Genomic DNA, 20106 nt, shown 5'->3' with positions numbered 1-20106 from the left:
ACTATTTAACTGTAGGTAGGTTATTTCACTGTCTGTGTAGGTTTGGAGATGGTGACTCTGTTGTTCCTGTTCCTGTTGCTGTGTGTGCTGATTGGAGCTTCTCTCTACTGGGTCAGGTTAGAACACACACACATACACACACGCACACATTTATTAAAACTTCACGATCACTACTGAATATATTTCACCCTGTCTGTCTGTCTGTCTGTCTGTCTGCCTGTCTGTCTCAACAGAAAACACAGAAGGAGAGGGAACACCACTAAATTAATCCTAACTTTGGATGACATTGTCTTCATCGACACTCAGATCAGCAGAAAGGTTAGGAAACACTTTTCCTCCTTATTTACTTTACCTAACTAGCTACTGTTCATTCCTAAGGCTGTAGAACTTACTTTAGATAGTGCTAACAGGCTGGGTGCTAACAGGCTAGGTGCTAACAGACTAGGTGCTATTCTAGAGTATCTTACAGCTTTTGTCAATTGTTTAATGCAATTCTGAATGAGGTAATTTTGACAGTTGATGCAACTGTCAACACTAAAACTGGCAAAACATTGTAGTTTTGTCACAAAGGACGGAGGTCAACCCAAACAGCAGATATTCGTCTATAAAGAAAAGCCTTTTGTTAGCTGTTACACATTGACCCAGGAAACAGTAACTGCAGGCGTCGACACTGCAGCGCCCGCTTTACTGTGGATCTGTTGTTTGATAGTACACAGTTAGTCTAGTATGGCTGTCTAGTCTAGAGAGTATGTTTGTTTTACTTTACAGTGTCAATGTGGTTCCAGTTTTTGGCATCACAAATACAAAAAACAAAGTGACAGACTAATGGAAAACAAAATCATCATAAAGAAATACAAATGTTTCCATGGGATGAGGAAAAAAGTCATCACACTGAACTTATTTTCAGTCTTCATGTGAGTTTTCATGTTATATGAAATGACCTCAGTGTCGTGAATCTCACAAAACCAACTGAGAAAAAAGATTCCACTGTGCAGATAAATGTGTAGAGCAAGGCGCCACTGAGGGTTAGGGTTCAATTCCCTGTATAACCACATTCAACTAAATGCCTGGTACTCTGTTGTTGCCTGGTACTCTGTTGTTGTTGTTGATGTTGTTGATGTTGTTGATGTTGTTGATGTTGATGTTGATGATGTTGTTGTTGATGTTGATGATGTTGATGTTGTTGATGATGATGTTGTTGTTGTTGTGTAGAAACTGAATGACGAGTCGATCATGAGAAGTCTTCTGGAAATTAAAACTCCGTTCCGCTCGATCGCACGAAGCTACATTCTGACGACACCTGAGAGCTCCAATATAGGAATACTGGAGGTACGTCTGTCTGTCTGTCTGTCTGTCTGTCTGTCTGTCTGTCTATCTGTCTGTCTGCCTGTCTGTCTATCTCTCTGTCTGTCTGTCTCTTTGTCTGTCTACCTGTCTGTCTGCCTGTCTGCCTGTCTCTCTGTCTCTCTCTCTCTGTCTGTCTGTCTCTCTGTCTGTCTACCTGTCTGTCTGTCTACCTGTCTGTCTGTCTGTCTGTCTGTCTCTCTGTCTATCTCTGTCTGTCTCTCTGTCTGTCTCTCTGTCTGTCTGTCCACAGACAGTAAACCATATTTACTCACACAAAGCTTTGTCATTGGCTGTGTTGTTGCCAGGGCGACTGGGTGTGGCTGAAGAAGATTCCAGAAGGAAAGACGATGACAGCTGTCAATCAAAGCACCCAGAATCTGTTCAGCAATGTAAGATGGCCATTAAACAAACAGTAAACACACAGTAAACACACAGTAAACACACAGTAAACACACATTAACCAGACAATAAACACATACTAAAATCATATGAACCACCTATTAAACGAACACTAGACAGATACAATCCACATAATAATCCCACACTAAACACACGATAAACACATACAAAACACAATAAACATGCTAAACACACAATAAACACATGCTAAACACACTAAACACATACTAATCACAATAAACACACAATAAACACACAATAAATACACATTAAACACACAAACACATACTAAGATCATATGAAGCACCTATTAAATGAACACTAAACACACAATAAAGACATACTAAACACAATAAACAAATACTAAACACATAAAACTCAAAAGCGCACATGGTAAATATAGATTTCTTCTGAATCTCTATTGAGTATATTGACAGTATAGTTAACAGTATATTGACAGTATATTGACAGTATAGTTAACAATATATTGATAGTATAGTTAACAGTATATTGACAGTATAGTTAACAATATGTTGATAGTATAGTTAACAGTATATTGACAGTATAGTTATAATTAACAGTGTAGTTAACAGTATATTGACAGTATAGTTAACAGTATAGTTAAAGGATAAGGCTGGTGTTTTTTAATTCATTTCTTACCGTCAACAAATCCTATGAAAATAACAAAATCAGCAATGATTTTGTTTTGCTAACAAGTCTGGTCCATGTAGCGGTGCCCAGTGCAGCCTCATGTCCCAGCAGCCAGAGAACTGCATTGTATTAAAAACTATTAAAAACCCGTCACAGAGCCATGCTGCTGCTCTGCAGCATATTTCATCATCACGATGCACCGGGCCGGCCGACTTTTTCCTCAAACGACTTAATAAGCCGACCGTAAACACGTTTTCCATCTCAGGAAAGTAGTTCCGTAACACAGAAAATAGTCCCCGGCGTAATGAAGAATTTGTTCCCGTTTGAATTTGATTTGGTAATAACTACAACAGTCTGACTTTTCATGGTAACAGTTAGAGATTTTTAAAATGTAAACTATGTCTTTGTGAGCTGTATTTCAAGGTTTTTAGCTTACAATTGGAGCCAATGACTTCCGGGTTGAAGGCTAAAGGGAACGTGTGAAATCAGAAAGTAACGGGAATAGAGCAAACGCATTGTTGATTTTGTTATTTTCATAGGATTTCTTGACGGTAAGCAATGCATTAAAAAACACCAGCCTTATCCTTTAACAGTATATTGACAGTATAGTTAACAGTATAGTTAACAGTATATTGACAGTATAGTTAACAGTATAGTTAACAGTATATTGACAGTATAGTTAACAGTATATTGACAGTATAGTTAACAGTATAGTTAACAGTATATTGACAGTATAGTTAACAGTATATTGACAGTATATTTAACAGTATCGTTCACAGTATATTGACAGTATACTTAACAGTATATTGACAGTATAGTTAACAGTATATTGACAGTATATTTAACAGTATAGTTAACAGTATATTGACAGTATAGTTAACAGTATATTGACAGTATATTTAACAGTATAGTTAACAGTATATTGACAGTATAGTTAACAGTATATTGACAGTATAGTTAACAGTATATTGACAGTGTAGTTAACAGTATAGTTAACAGTATATTGACAGTATATTTAACAGTATAGTTAAAAGTATATTGACAGTATATTTAACAGTATAGTTAACAGTATATTGACAGTATAGTTAACAGTATATTGACAGTATATTTAACAGTATAGTTAACAGTATATTGACAGTATAGTTAACAGTATAGTTAATAGTATAGTTAACAGTATAGTTAACAGTATATTGACAGTATAGTTAACAGTATAGTTAACAGTATATTGACAGTATAGTTAACAGTATAGTTAATAGTATAGTTAACAGTATAGTTAACAGTATATTGACAGTATAGTTAACAGTATAGTTAATAGTATAGTTAACAGTATAGTTAACAGTATATTGACAGTATAGTTAATAGTATAGTTAACAGTATAGTTAACAGTATATTGACAGTATAGTTAATAGTATAGTTAACAGTATAGTTAACAGTATATTGACAGTATAGTTAACAGTATATTGACAGTATAGTTAACAGTATAGTTAATAGTATAGTTAACAGTATAGTTAACAGTATATTGACAGTATAGTTAACAGTATAGTTAATAGTATAGTTAACAGTATAGTTAACAGTATATTGACAGTATAGTTAATAGTATAGTTAACAGTATAGTTAACAGTATATTGACAGTATAGTTAATAGTATAGTTAACAGTATAGTTAACAGTATATTGACAGTATAGTTAACAGTATATTGACAGTATATTTAACAGTATAGTTAACAGTATATTGACAGTATAGTTAACAGTATATTGACAGTATAGTTAACAGTATATTGACAGTATATTTAACAGTATAGTTAACAGTATATTGACAGTATAGTTAACAGTATATTGACAGTATATTTAACAGTATAGTTAACAGTATATTGACAGTATAGTTAACAGTATAGTTAATAGTATAGTTAACAGTATAGTTAACAGTATATTGACAGTATAGTTAACAGTATAGTTAACAGTATATTGACAGTATAGTTAACAGTATAGTTAATAGTATAGTTAACAGTATAGTTAACAGTATATTGACAGTATAGTTAACAGTATAGTTAATAGTATAGTTAACAGTATAGTTAACAGTATATTGACAGTATAGTTAATAGTATAGTTAACAGTATAGTTAACAGTATATTGACAGTATAGTTAACAGTATATTGACAGTATAGTTAACAGTATATTGACAGTATAGTTAACAGTATATTGACAGTATAGTTAACAGTATAGTTAACAGTATATTGACATTGTATTTAACAGTATATTTTCCCTCCCTTCTTCAGTTCAGGGAAATGCGTCATGAGAATCTGAACCTCTGTATTGACAGTATATCAACGGTATATCAACAGTATATTGACAGTATATCAACAGTATATTTAACAGTATATTTTCTCCTTCAGTTCAGGGAAATGCGTCATGAGAATCTGAACCTCTGTATTGACAGTATATTGACAGTATATTGACAGTATATCAACAGTATATTGACAGTATATCAACAGCATATTTAACAGTATATTGACAGTATATCAACAGTATATTTAACAGTATATTTTCTCCTTCAGTTCAGGGAAATGCATCATGAGAATCTGAACCTCTGTATTGACAGTATATTGACAGTATATTGACAGTATATCAACAGTATATTGACAGTATATTGACAGTATATCAACAGTATATTTAACAGTATATTTTCTCCTTCAGTTCAGGGAAATGCGTCATGAGAATCTGAACCTCTGTATTGACAGTATATTGACAGTATATCAACAGTATATTGACAGTATATTGACAGTATATCAACAGTATATTTAACAGTATATTTTCTCCTTCAGTTCAGGGAAATGCGTCATGAGAATCTGAACCTCTGTATTGACAGTATATTGACAGTATATCAACAGTATATTGACAGTATATTGACAGTATATCAACAGTATATTTAACAGTATATTTTCTCCTTCAGTTCAGGGAAATGCGTCATGAGAATCTGAACCTGTACCTCGGTCTCTTCCTGGACTCGGGGATCTTCGCCATGGTGATGGAACATTGTCCTCGCGGGAGTCTGGCCGACCTGCTGGCCGACTCCAACATGAGACTGGACTGGATGTTCAAGTCCTCCTTATTAACAGACCTCATCAAGGTACTACTGCCACCACTGCCACTAATAATACCACCGTTACTAATAATAACAATAACTAGTCCAATCAACTTTATATAGCACTAAAAGAACATAAAGCCAGTGTGGACTAACGTGCTTTACAAAATGGAGGAGATTACAGAACTTGGAAAGGAGACAGGGTGGACATCAACAGCACAATTAAGAGTTTGGTGAAAAGTAAAGTACAAGCAGAGCGTAAACGAACACATCATCAACCTTTATTTATTTCTCAGGAGACACACTGAGGGTTGGGACGCTCTTTTCCAGTGGGGCCAAGATTATAAATCAATAGAGTCACAAGCAACAAGAAAGAAAGAGAAAATAAATGAATAAACAAACAAATAAATAAAAAGACTATTCTAAAAAAGAATCACATAGATCAGTCCATCCTTACAAGGGAACAGATGAGAGATATGAAGAGTGTATCAATTAAAACAGGTGCAGTTAAGGTTAACCAGAGTGGATCTCATCGACTGAAACTGTCCCAAGGGAACAAGGGAATCAGATTTCAGTAAACCTGTAAAATATTACAAGTCTGCGGAGCACCAAGTGTAAAAGCAGTCTTTCAGAGAGACATGTGGAACCTCACTGGACAGTCCCGGGAGCGTGTGGTAGGCTCCGATATTCCAGTGTAAAAGTGAATTAAGGTAAAATGGTAATCTCCCAAGGAGGGCTTTGTAAATAAACATACAAAGACACAGTGAGAAGCCCATGAATAAAAATAGATTTTAAAACCACTTTTAAAAATGTCAACTTTCAGCTGAACTGATGCTTTGGGGAAGGTTATTCTAAGGTTATTATAATTTTGGTGCTGGCACGGTGAAATCCCCATCTTCCATCAGTTTTAACCAGGACCTCGGCACTGATCAAGGGACTGAAGTTCAGACATGAACCCAGGAGCAACACCATGCAAAGCTTTAAAAACCAACAGAAGGATTTTGAAGTCAGTCTTTTTATGGACAGGTCGATGTAAAGACAGCAGGAGTTATATGGTCTGTAATTATTTAAGATATGAAGATATGAAGGTGTGAATGACTTTCTCAGCTCAGAGGAAGACAAAAAGGCCTTGATTTTTCAAATAATTCTCAACTGATACAAACTATTTCATAAATGAACAAACCTGTTACCAAACTTGTGAGGAATTCTCCATAATCTGGATGCAAGTCCAGGAAGCCTTTAATGACAATGAAGTCCTGCCTGTCTCTCTGCCTGTCTCTCTGCCTGTCTCACTGCCTGTCTCCGTGTCTCTCTGCCTGTTTCACTGTCTCTCTGCCTGTCTCTCTGCCTGTCTCACTGTCTCTCTGCCTGTCTCACTGTCTCTCTGCCTGTCTCCCTGTCTCTCTGCCTGTCTCGCTCTCTCTCTGTCAGTATTGTATTTAATATGTTGTTGTCTGTGTATATTTTAGGGGATGAGGTACCTCCACATGTAAGCTCTGTCTCTGCCTGTCTCTCTGCCTGTTTCCCTATCTCTCTGCCTGTCTCTCTCTCTCTCAGCCTGTCTCTCTCTCTCTGTCAGTATTGTATTTAATATGTTGTTGTCTGTGTGTATTTTAGGGGATGAAGTACCTCCATATGCGAGGTTTGAGTCATGGCCGTTTGAAGTCTACAAACTGTCTGGTTGACGGGCGCTTTGTTCTGAAAATTACTGATTACGGCCTTCCCATGATGTTTCACTCTCAGAACCTCAGCCTTCCTGAGGAGCTGCACGGTACAACCATCTAGAACACTGTAGAACATTTAAAAACAGTAAAACATCACACAGCTATCTGTATGCTGGCTGGAGAAACACTGTAGAAACCAGTGGAACAATCTGCAACATTAACTAACATTAACTAAGTATTACTATACATTTGATTTACAACAGTGTTGAATTAAATAAATATTAACTAAAAAAATAAAACACTTTAGAACATGTTAGAATGGAAAACTGTAGAACATGTTAGAATAGAACAAAACACAATCCACTATACAGAATGAATGAAACTTAATAGAAACCGATTTGCTACCTGCCTGTCTATTTGTCTATCTTTATATCTCTCTGCCTGTCTGTCTGTCTTTTTTGCCTGTCTTTTTATTTGTCTCTCTGCCTGTCTGTGTGCCTGTCTGCCTCCTGTCTGTCTGTCTGTCTGTCTGTCTGTGTGTCTCTCTGCCTGTCTTTCTGCCGGTCTGTCTGTCTGTCTGTCTGTCTGCCTCCTGTCTGTCTGCCTGTCTGTCCACCTCAGATTTGCTGTGGACGGCTCCGGAGCTCTTGAGGAACCCGGTGAGAGGAGGAACGTTTCCTGGCGACGTGTTCAGTTTCTCCATCATCATACAGGAAGTGATCTCACGAACGCTTCCCTACGCCATGATGGACATGCCGCCACACGGTGAGAAGAAACCCAAACCAAGAAGAAAGGGTTTGGGTTAGTGGGCGGCCTTCGTCTTTCCCCAGATTTGATGATGACAAGAAAGGGAGATAAAATAAACTAGTGACTGTTATGTAACAGTTACTAACAGGAACAGTAACAGTAACAGTACAGTAACAGTAACAGTTACTAACAGTTACAGTACAGTGACAGTTGTGATGGGCTGGCCAGATGTAGCTTAAGAGGAAAAAGAAAAACAAAAGAAAAAGAAAGGTTTAGAGAAAGAAGTAATAAAATGAAGATTATCATTAAAATCTGGAAATATCTTTGAAAATATGTCTCTAGATCACAGCAAAATGCCTGATTAGGCTTGAGCTTGTTAGTCTCCAGCACCCAGGACTCGAACTCACAACCTTAGACACCAATAGCAAATCATGAACTTGTTGAGTTATCTGAGAAGTGGTTTGGCTGGAGGCTTCACAGTCTGACTAAAGCTGGGGACACATTAAAAGATTTTTCCAGTCATAAACGATAATGAAAAGATTGAGCAGCGCACAGTTAACAGAAATTTGTAGATTTCCAGTCTCTTGTGATGCACACACACAACGGAACACAGATCTGAAGACCACAGACCATATACAAGACTGAGAATAAGCGGACACAGTTCTCTGACGAGAATGTGATTTTTCGTGCTACGCCTGCACTCAGGAGAATGTTGTTTTCTGCAATATTTTGGTACCAAAAATAAACATGCAAACTTGCATCAATTGTGGTTTGTGCTGCGATGTACATGGACTGAGAACACATTCATGTTTCTTTTTCTTTCCTGGCTCAGGCATTGCGCACGTTGGATCTTATGTTTACTTTTGCGGACTTGCATAATCTGTTGCAGTCTCCGTTTTCATTGGCAAAACTGGTGTTAAGATTTGAGTCTTTGACAAGCGCAAACCACAGGATCATGCAAAGACGAGCCCCGATAAAATCCAACGTCTGATCTAACCGTGAAGTTGCAGATTGGGATCATAGGAGAGAGATTTGAGTCTTTCACTTCGACACACACAGCGATTATAGCTGCAACTAAACAACGTGACCCTGAACTACCTGAACTACCCTGGACTACCCTGAACTACCTTGGACTACTTTGAACTACCTAGGACTACCTTGGACTGCCCTGCACTATCCTGCACTACCCGAACTACCCTGAACTGCCCTGAACTACCTGAACTACCCTGAACTAAACTGGACTACCTTGAACTACCCTGCACTACCCTGGACTACTCTGAACTACCCTGGAATACCCTCCACTACCCTGGACGACTTTGAACTACCCTGGACTATCCTGGACTACCCTGCACTATCCTGGACTACCTTGAACTACCCTGGACTACCTTGAACTACCCTGGATTACCCTGGACTACCCTGGACTACCCTGGACTACTCTGAACTACCCTGGACTGCCCTGGACTACCCTGGACTACCCTTGACTATCCTGGACTACCTTGAACTACCCTTGACTATCCTGGACTACCTTGAACTAACCTGGACTACCCTTGACTACCCTTGACTACCCTGCACTACCTTGAACTACCCTGGATTACCTTGAACTACCCTGGACTACCTTGAACTACCCTGGACTAAACTGACTTACCCTGAACTCAAACTCAAATCGGGCTTCAGAGAATTTGTGTACTTTACCTAGAGATGTGTGTAATTTATTTTTTAAAAGGATTGAATGCTCCATAAGTGAAAAATTGATGTTTAAAAACCTGTTATATTTTCCATTGACTACAATGATTTCCATAAGGGCAAAATTCAAATAATTTTTTTAAATTTCATTTTTTTAATGTCTTACAACCTGGCTCAAGGAAGTAACAATGAGGGAGCCACACACCAAAGTAAAAGTTAAAACAATGTTCATATAGCCACGCGGAACTGCTTCACATCGGACAAAGCTGTGAACAACAAGTTTGTAGCAACTTTAGTGGCTTCGGTAGCATTCCGGAAGAGCTAGCCAGAGCAACAGCAGCTCTGTGGGTCACCATGCCAGCTGGAAGGAGACGGAGGTGGCGCCATGAGAGAAGGCAAAAGTGTGGATGGCGCGCCGGGTGCAGGCCAGGCTACGAAGTGTTCCGCACAGACCTTTGCCAAGCGTGTTCCTCCACATGTAAGGCTGTGGCTCAACACACAGAGATCACAAGGACTGCTGCGCGCTGATCTTTACGGAGACGTGGCTTAGTGCGCTGGTTCCTGACGGGGCTGTGGAGCTAGTGAGCCGGTCGCTACACCGTGCAGACCAAACAAAGGACTCCGGTAAGAGCAGGGGTGGTGGGCTCTGTATTTACATCAACAATGACTGGTGCACCAACCACACTGCAGTAGAGAGTTATTGTTCTCCAGATCTGGAATATCTACTGCTTAAATGTAGGCCGTTTTATCTGCCTCAGGAGTTTTCTGTTGTTATTATCATGGCTGTATATATTCCTCCGCAAGCCAATGCTAAGCTAGCGCTAGCACAGCTGCATTCGTCCATCATTAAACAGCAGGATGCTCACCCTGACGGTGCCTTCATTGTTGCAGGGGATTTTAACCAGGTCAACTTACAATCTGTGCTCCATAAATTCCATCAGCACGTGCAGTGCCCTACCAGGGGCTTAAACACTCTGGATCAAGTGTACACAAACGTCAAAGACTCATACAGAGCTTTCCACAGCCCACCCCTGGGACAATCTGATCGTCTTTCACTGTTCCTGACACCAGCATACAGACCTCTCATCCACAAGACCAAACCTGCAATAAAGACAGTCAAAATATGGCCTGAGGAAGCCACCCTACAACTCCAGGACTCTTTTGATCGTCCCCACTGGGACCTGTTTGCACAACAGGCTAGTCACGGCACAGGAACTGGACTTGGAGGAAGTAACTAACAGCCACTGTGCTTTTCTACATCAACAGCTGTGTGGATAACATCACAGTGGACAAGAAAATAAGGATGTTTCCAAACCAGAAACCATGGATGAATACAGAAGTACAAAATTTTTTAAAAGCACACAATAATGCTTTTAAATCCGGTGACATTACAGCATATGTTGTCGCCAGGTCAAATCTGAAAAAAGGCATAAAAAAGGCCAAAGACATCCACAGACAACGTGTAGAAGACCACTTCAGTAGCACTGACACGAGGAGCATGTGGCAAGGCATCAGGTCTATCACTGACATCAAGAGCAACCCTGTCTGTCCACACAGTGATGTCACACTGTCCAATGAGCTCAACATTGGACAGTGACAAATGTAGGAATCCCGGCCATAGAGGACGAACAGGTTCTCACACTGAGCACACATGATGTACAGCACGAGCTGCGGGTCAATCTACGCAAAGCTGCAGGCCCTGATGGAGTTCCAGGACGGGTACTTAAGGACTATGCCGAACAGTTAGCTGAGGTATTTACAAGTATCTTCAACCTGGCTCTATCTCTGGCAACAGTCCCCAAGTGCCTGAAGTCAGCCATCATAGTGCCAGTGCCGAAGAAAACAAACATCAGCAATCTGAGCGACTATCGTCCGGTTGCCCTCACACCAACAGTAATGAAGTGCTTTGAAAGACTGGTCCTCTCCCATATCAAAGCCACCTCTCTGGACTCACACCAGTTCGCCTATAGAACTAACAGATCCACAGAGGACGCCATCGCTCTGGCCCTTCACACTGTCCTGACTCACCTGGAGAAACAAAGCACATATGTGAGGATGCTATTCATAGACTACAGCTCTGCTTTCAATACTGTCATCCCCAGCAAGCTCACCTTCAAACTCCACCAGCTAGGCCTCAGCTCATCACTATGTAACTGGATCCTGAACGTTCTGTCAGAGCGTCCTCAGGCGGTGAGACTGGGCCCCCACCTGTCCTCCACTATAACTCTGAGTACTAGCACACCACAAGGATGTGTACTGAGCCCCATCCTCTACTCTCTTCACTCACGACTGTGTTCCTGCATTCACCACTAACAACATCGTTAAGTTTGCAGATGACACGACGGTGATTGGGCTGATCTCCAACAGCGATGAAACAGCCTACAGAGCTGAGGTGCTGAACCTGGTGAGCTGGTGCTCAGAGAACAACCTGTACCTCAATATCGCAAAGACCAAGGAGCTAATCATCAACTTCGGAAGGTCACGGAATGACGAGTACACCCCAGTCTTCATCAACGGAGACAGAGTGGCGAGAGTGTCCAGCTTCAGGTTTCTGGGCTTTCACATCTCAGAGGACCTCACATGGTCCACTAACACCACTGCACTGGTCAAGAAAGCACAGCAACGGTTGTTTTTCCTGAGGACGCTGAAGAAAGCTGGTCTGCCCCAACAGCTGCTGGTGATCTTCTACCGCTGCACCATAGAGAGCATCCTATCATACTGCATCTCTGTGTGGTATCTCAGCTGCACAGCAGCTGATAGGAAAGCTCTTCAGCGGGTCATCTCCAGCGCCCAGCTCTGGAGGACATCTACAGCTCACGCTGCCTCAGGAAAGCTGCCACCATTTGTAAGGACTCCACACACTCATGCCATCGTCTGTTTGAACTCCTTTCATCTGGCAGACGTTATAAGGCCTTTTTTGCCCGCACCTCCAGACTGAGAGAGCCATATCTGCTTTGAATCAGTCCACCAAGTATTCCCCTTAAACTGTCTGACTGCCCCCATATTTTCTGCCACAGCTGATTTCACATGCACACACATACTGCACTATGCCACCAAATAACCTATACAGTTACACAGGGGTCCACTCTCCTTCATTCTGTGTTACTGTCTGGATATTGTGTTAATAACCTCAGTTTTCAGGGATTAATACATTCATCCACTTTGTGTTTTATGAAGACTCTATATCTACATTCCCGTACTGTACTGGTTTTGTTGCTGCTTTGCACATCTGAGCTGTAGTTTTATTTACTACTACTGCCGGACACTGTTTATACTGTTCGTTACTTTATTGCTACCTTATTGTTATTCTTTTTTATCGCTTTATTTTTACCTATTTATTGTTATTTTAATGCATTGAGTACGGAAGCCGCAAACCTAATCTCGTTGTACTTGTACAATGACAATAAAGATATTCTATTCTATTAACTAAAACTAAGGGGAAAACAAACACAAACTACATCAAAACAAAAGAACAGAACAAAAGGTGTGCATAGGTGAGGAAAGACTGATGGTCTGAAGGCTTTTAAAGCCCAAGAAGTACACCAGGCCCAGGTGCACTCTAATCAGCCTCAACGAAGACCCCACCCACCAGGCTCCTGCAAGACACAGAGCCAGGAGAGTGGGAGGGTTGTCACACCCCCCTCCATAAAAACAGGGTCGCACCAGGAACCCCTGTAACACAAGCAAAAGACAAAATTATACATTTAATGTCTCCAACCCGCCTGCCCCTGGCCAGCTGCTTGCCCCATCCTCAGCAGACCTCGGTACCTAGGCAACCATTTGAGAGGAAGGGAAGAGCAGCACAGGAGAACAGAGACAACATAATTAGGCTTCCAAGGGCTGGGACAACAGGACTGCCACCATGTTGTCCATCCCTCAACATGGTCAAGGTTGAGGTTGTACGATTCAATGACACAGACAGAATAGCAAGACTGTACATCAAAGACATACTGACAGATGACCAGACATGATCAATTCACCAACACACTCCCACCCAAAAGAGACGACACTCACACTGTCATCACCTCAGTGCAGGAGATGTCGGCAACAATAGGCTGCTCATAGCCAGTATACCCTGCTCAAACAGATTGGCCGCAACCCCCAGTACTATTACCTGGGATTGCCAAAAGTGTGCTTTTACCAGACTGCTCCGAAGTAGACACTCAAATCTCCAAATTCACTTCCATATTGGAACCAATGAGAATTAATCCTACTGTCATTGTGGCAAACACAAAAACCACAATGACTAACCCTAACCCAAAACGCTAACCAAAAAGCTGCACAACCTAGTACAACCCAAGATAACACACGTGTTACCAAACAAAGCGCAATGCTGGCCACACCAGTACGATACAAAGATACACTTACACACAAAACCAAAATGCTACAAAGCAAGAGCAGGTAACTTGCACCAAGCCTTCAGGTAACATTAGCAGTATCCAAAGACATTGTAACTCACAATGTCTACCAAGACACAATTTCCCAATCCTCAACACGAGCCATACTTAACCACAATACAACCACAACAAGAAGCCTAATAACAAAGAAGAACCCAAAGGGACCAAAACATAGCTACAGTGCACCCAGCAGACACGGTTTGGGCAGCCGACCCAAACAGAGCTTCCCCACTAGCTATGACCAGTTAACTAGCTAACTCTAACCCTAGTCTTCATGTGACTACTGGTGGTGGGTATTTACACATTATAGCCCACTGGTGCGAGAAAAGCGATTGGCGAGCAGACAACCCTCTCGAGACCAGGGAAATGCTCTTGAGACAACTGCTCCTTCCACATTCGCCACAACACTACAAATAAATACTAGTGAAACCCAAAGGGGAAACACTGCTGTGCCTAACAGGGGAAATACACAATAATGCTCCAAAACTTACCAGGCTAGGATACCCAAACCAGTACTGCTGCTACACCAACAACACTTACCATAGGTCCCACTAACAAACAAACATCTTCAGCACTGGCGGATGCCAGACATGGCTCTCCCCTCACCAAACACCACAAAACTACTGGCACATAAATGATACCAGGCAACCAATGAAATAGGGACAACTTACCAGCAGGAACACAACAGTAAGCCAAGCCATAGCCCAAACTAAGCCAAACAAACTCAAATATTCTGCCGTATAACTTCCCAAAACAGCACCATTGCAGTGTAGCCTCTCACTGACCATGCTTGCAAGAGGGCCAACAAAGTTAAACAAAACAAACCGAGTGTGAAACGAAGAGTTCAAAAACTTAGGATGAGCCCCCATATGTTACAGGGAGCAAATCATCGAGCCCCCATATGTTACAACCTGGCTCAAGGAAGTAACAATGAAGGAGCCATACGCCAAAGTAAAAGTTAAAACAATGATTTATTAACTAAAACTAAGGGGAAAACAAACAACACAAACTACATCAAACCAAAAGAACAGAACAAAAGGTGTACATAGGTGAGGAGAGAGAGAAAGACTGATGGTCTGAAGGCTTTTAAAGCCCAAGGAGTACACTGGGCGCAGGTGCACTCCAATCAGCCTCAATGAAGACCCCACCCACCAGGCTCCTGCAAGACACAGAGCCAGGAGAGTGGGAGGGTCGTCACAAATGTGAATGTCACTGTTCTTCAGTGGAGAACTTCTATATCTTACGGAGAACTTCTATATCTTATGGAGAACTTCTATATCTTATGGAGAACTTCTATATCTTACGGAGAACCAACACAGTGGTCTGGAATCTGGGAAAGTGCCAGTTTTAGAGTATCTGGTGTTTTAGTATGAACTTCATTTGATAATGAAACTGAACGTGTGTTTACAGTTGGTTGAAGATTGAATATTTATAATATACTTAGAGAAAGAGTGGTGCTGAATGTTCTGCTGCTCCAAGTGGATAATATAACAAATCTAACAAATCTTTTCTGTAAAATCCAGGTTTTTAAGGACATTGATATGTATACAGAATATAATATTGCAGCATCTAAGGTCAGAGTAAATAGGTATTTAAAGGCAGAATATTTAGGAAAAGTACTGGAAGGATGAGGACAGTATATTTACAGTATTGGAGAAATTTAATTTTCAAATCTCAATATCAGTGGTCTGTCTGTCTGTCTGATTCAGAGATAGTGGAGCGTTTGAAGCAGCCTCCTCCGCTCTGCAGGCCGGTGGTTTCAGTAGATGAAGCTCCTACTGAGTGTCTGAACCTGATGACGGAGTGCTGGAATGAAGATCCCAGTAAGAGACCCAGCTTCGATGAAATATTCAAACAGGTAACAGAGGGTTTGGTTTGATGGTGCCGCCTGCTGGTTGGTGTAAATACCTCAAAAGAATTCTTACCAGTCTGCTTTACCTGTCTGTCTATTTGTAGTTTTAGGGTATTAACAGAGGGAAGAGGGCTACCTATCTGTTTTACCTGTCTGTCTGTTTGTCTGTCTGTTTGTCTGTCTGTCTGTCTGTCTGTCTGTCTGTCTGTAGTTTCAGGGTATTAACAGAGGGAAGAGGACTACCTGTCTGTTTTACCTGTCTGTCTGTCTGTAGTTTCGGGGTATTAACAGAGGGAAGAGGGCTACCTGTCTGTTTTACCTGTCTGTCTGTTTGTAGTTTTAGGGTATTAACAGAGGGAAGAGGGCTACCTATCTGTTTTACCTGTCTGTCTGTCTGTCTGTCTGTCTGTCTGTCTGTAGTTTCGGGGTATTAACAGAGGGAAGAGGGCTACCTGTCTGTTTTACCTGTCTGTCTGTTTGTATTTTCGGGGTATTAAAGGATAAGGCCGGTGTTTTTTAATGCATTTCTTGCCGTCAACAAATCCTATGAAAATAACAAAATCAACAATGCGTTTGCTCTCCTCCCATTACTTTGACTTTCCACATACCGTTTTTAGCCGTCAACCCGGAAGTCATTGGCTCCAATTGTAAGCTAAAAACCTTGAAATACAGCTCACAAAGTCATAGTTTACATTTCAAAAATCGCTAACTGTTATCACGAAAAGTCAGGCTGTTGTAGTTATTACCAAATCAAATTCAAATGGGAACAAATTCTTCATTACGCCGGGGACTATTTTCTGTGCTACAGAACTACTTTCCTGAGATGGAAAACGTGTTTACAGACGGTTTATTAAGTTGTTTGAGGAAAAAGTCGGCCGGCCTGGTGCATCGTGATGATGAAATGTGTTGCCCAGAACAACGTCATGGCTCTTTGACGTGTTTTTTTTTTTAATCAAGGTCTTTTTATTAAAGATTTTCACAGTATACAAAGTACAAACAGTACCAAACCCCTGGGCCCGCCCATACCACCCACCCCTCAGACCTGCACCAATGAAATAAAGCTAGTCATATTCCAAAATTATATAAAAACAAAAAAAAAATGAGATACAGAATAATAATAATAATAACAATAATTTAAAAAAGTACTACGGGGTTACATTCTCGGCTTCCATATTTTCCACAAATGTCAGGAAGGGCTGTTAAATCGTATAGAATCTCAGTACCGACCCTTGGAGAGAATATCTTATCCTCTCTAGTTTGAGATATTGCATAACCTCTTTGATCCATTGAGAGTAAGTAGGGGGAAGAGGGTCTGTCCACTTAAACAGTATTAGTCGCCTGGTTAACAGAGTGCAAAAGACCAGCATGTTGCACTTATAATTATTTAGTTGGACATCCGGCGGTGCAACACCAAATAATGCAATATAAGGGGAGTGGTCTATTGGCTCCTCTAGAATTTTAGAGAAAGTATCAAAAATAGATTGCCAGAAATGATATAGTCCTGGCCACATCCAAAACATATGTAATAAACTTGCAGGAGCTTGTTTGCACCTATCACATGTAGGATCCAAATCTGGTCTAATTCTCGACAGTCTAACTTTACACCAATGAAGTCGATGTACTACCTTGAATTGTACAACAGCATGCCGTTGACAGATGGATGATGAATGAATTGTTCAAATAATTTTCTGCCAGATTTCTTCTGGAATTTGTTCATCTAAATCCTCTTCCCACCTGTTCTTAAGATAGTCTAAAGTTGTCAAATTGTGTAGATTGAGAAGCTCATATATCCTACCTATAATCTGCTTGAGGTCTGTCCTGAGTTTGAAAATAGAGTCTAACAGGGACGTGGGGGGATATAGAGGGAAACAGTAGGAATGTTCAAAGGATGCAAAATTATTGTCTATATAGAGGTCATGTAATGATGGGATCCCACTCCTAGACCAGATATTAAATGCTCCATCTGATGTCGAGGGGGTAAACATGTGGTTTTTAACTATCGGAGCGGATAGTGAGAGATTGTGAAGTGCAAATGACCGCCTAAACTGGTTCCATATTTTTACTGACTGTGCAACAATGGGGTTGTTGCTATAGTAAGAGATGGGCTTTACCAATGGGAGTATAGAGCACAGTAACGCTGGTAAAGAGATGGGGCCACAGGATGAACTCTCTAAAATTAGCCATTTAGGGGCATCAGGATCATCCACGTCCTTCATCCAGTACATCAACACCCTAATGTTGGCTGCCCAATAGTAGTACTGAAAATTTGGGAGTGCCATACCACCCTGGGGGCAAGGCCTCTGCAATATGCATTTCCGTATATGCGGGGGTTTTTTGTTCCAGATGAAGGTTGAAATAAGTGTATTTATGGACCTAAAAACAAATGTGGTCAAAAAAATAGGAAGACTTTGAAACGGGTATAAAAATCTAAGTAACACATTCATCTTGATTGTATTTATCCTTCCACACAGAGAGAAGGGCAGCAAATCCCAACGTTCAATGTCCTGTTTTAAACAGGATACCAAGGGCAGAAAGTTAGCCTTATAAAGGTCTTTGTGATTATGTGTGATCCAAATTCCCAGATACCTGAACTTCTTTGTACTAATTTTAAAGGGAGTTGAACTAAAGGAGGTGCTCTTGGCAGTTGCATTAATTGGCATCAACTCACTTTTTAAAAGGTTTGTTTTGTAGCCGGATATTTTGCCAAACTTACTTAATAAGTCTAGCAGTCTAGGAAGGCTTGACAAAGGGTCCGATATGTACAGTAACAAATCATCCGCATAAAGCGATAATTTATACTCCCGGCCTCCACGGGTTAGTTTATGGATATCCTGTCGCAGGGCTAGTGCTAGTGGTTCAACAGCAACGGCGAACAGGAGTGGAGACATTGGGCACCCCTGTCTTGTACCTCGTTGCAATTTAAAGTAAGCAGATAGGTTATTGTTTGTACGCACAGCAGCCATTGGGGAAGAATATAGAGTCTTAATATAGGATATAAATTTTGGACCAAAACCAAATTTTTCAAGAGTGTAGAAGAGGTAATCCCACTCCACCCAATCAAAAGCTTTTTCAGCATCAAGTGATAGTAAAATCTCTGGAGTGTCGGATGAAGAGTGATTATAAAGAATATTTAGAAGGCGCCTTATATTAAAAAATGAGTACCTGTTCTTCATAAAGCCTGTTTGGTCTGTAGAAATGATTGAGGAAAGGGACAATTCAAGGCGGTGGGCTAAGAGCTTTGCAAGAAGCTTTACATCTGTGTTCAAGAGTGAAATCAGACGATACGAGTCACATTGAAGGGAATTTTTGTCCCTCTTTAGAATAAGCGAAATGGTTACCTTGCACATAGTTAGGGGGAGGGATTGAGAGGAAAGCGATTCCTGAAATACAGAGAGGAGAAGGGGGGCAAGTTGTTCTGAAAATGTCTTATAGAATTCAGACGGGTAGCCATCCGGTCTTGGAGATTTGCCGCTTTGCATACCCCTAATTGATTCTACAATCTCTGCAATAGAAATATCGTCCTCCAGCTCCGCGGCTAATTCCGGATCCACTCTGGGGATATCAAGATTATGAAAAAAATTATCTAAGGCAGACTCATCGTCTGATGGCTCTGAAGTGTAAAGGGAAGAGTAGTAATGATGAAAACATGAATTTATTTTTAAATTATCGGTGTGCTTTAAACCTTGTTCATCACTTATTTCAGGTATACATTGATTGCCAGTCCTCTGACGTAATTGATGCGCAAAAATTTTTCCAGCTTTCTCCCCATGCTCATAGAAGCCGTGTCTAGATTTTAATATAAGATTCTCTGCTTGACGTGTCAAGAGAAGATCGAATTCCATTTTAAGTGTCAAACGTTGTTTGAGCACATCATCCGTGGGTGAATGGCTATACACTGTATCCAGCTTCAAAATATCATGTCAACTGCCTGAGGCGTTCAGTGTCCGCTTTCCTAAGCAGTATGAAATAAGTATGAAATAGAGTATGAAATAATCTGGCCCCTTAAGTATGCTTTCATCGACTCCCAAACCGTTGAGGGCAACACATCTGGGGTCTGATTATGGGCGAGAAAAAATACAATTTTGGATTTTATGAAATTTACAAAAGGTTCTTTGGAAAGAAGTAGAGGGTTAAGTCTCCATGAGCAATAATTGGGCACTGCACCAGGAATGTGCATTCTCATTGTCAAGGGGCCATGGTCCGAAATGACTATGGATTAATATTCACAATCAGTTACCATAGGGAGAAGCTTTTTATCAATAAAAAAATAATCTATTTGCGAAAAC

General features: G+C 40.6%; 1 protein-coding gene across 1 annotated transcript in view; it reads left to right on the top strand.

The window, feature by feature from the left end:
* LOC139926209 (retinal guanylyl cyclase 2-like) overlaps positions 1-20106 on the top strand; it is a 50846-nt gene that overhangs the window by 6092 nt on the left and 24648 nt on the right. Inside the window, exons 8-15 of the mRNA XM_078282268.1 lie at positions 41-118; positions 230-318; positions 1213-1329; positions 1653-1736; positions 5346-5522; positions 7095-7248; positions 7763-7906; positions 15678-15826. Of these exons, the coding sequence (XP_078138394.1) occupies positions 41-118; positions 230-318; positions 1213-1329; positions 1653-1736; positions 5346-5522; positions 7095-7248; positions 7763-7906; positions 15678-15826 (992 nt within the window). The remainder of the gene's footprint in view (positions 1-40; positions 119-229; positions 319-1212; positions 1330-1652; positions 1737-5345; positions 5523-7094; positions 7249-7762; positions 7907-15677; positions 15827-20106) is intronic.

This window comes from Centroberyx gerrardi, unplaced genomic scaffold, assembly GCF_048128805.1.
Source record: "Centroberyx gerrardi isolate f3 unplaced genomic scaffold, fCenGer3.hap1.cur.20231027 Scaffold_54, whole genome shotgun sequence".
NCBI lineage: Eukaryota > Metazoa > Chordata > Actinopteri > Beryciformes > Berycidae > Centroberyx > Centroberyx gerrardi.
The sequence above is the reverse complement of the archived record's forward strand: the minus strand, read 5'-3'. Positions and strand labels throughout refer to the sequence as shown.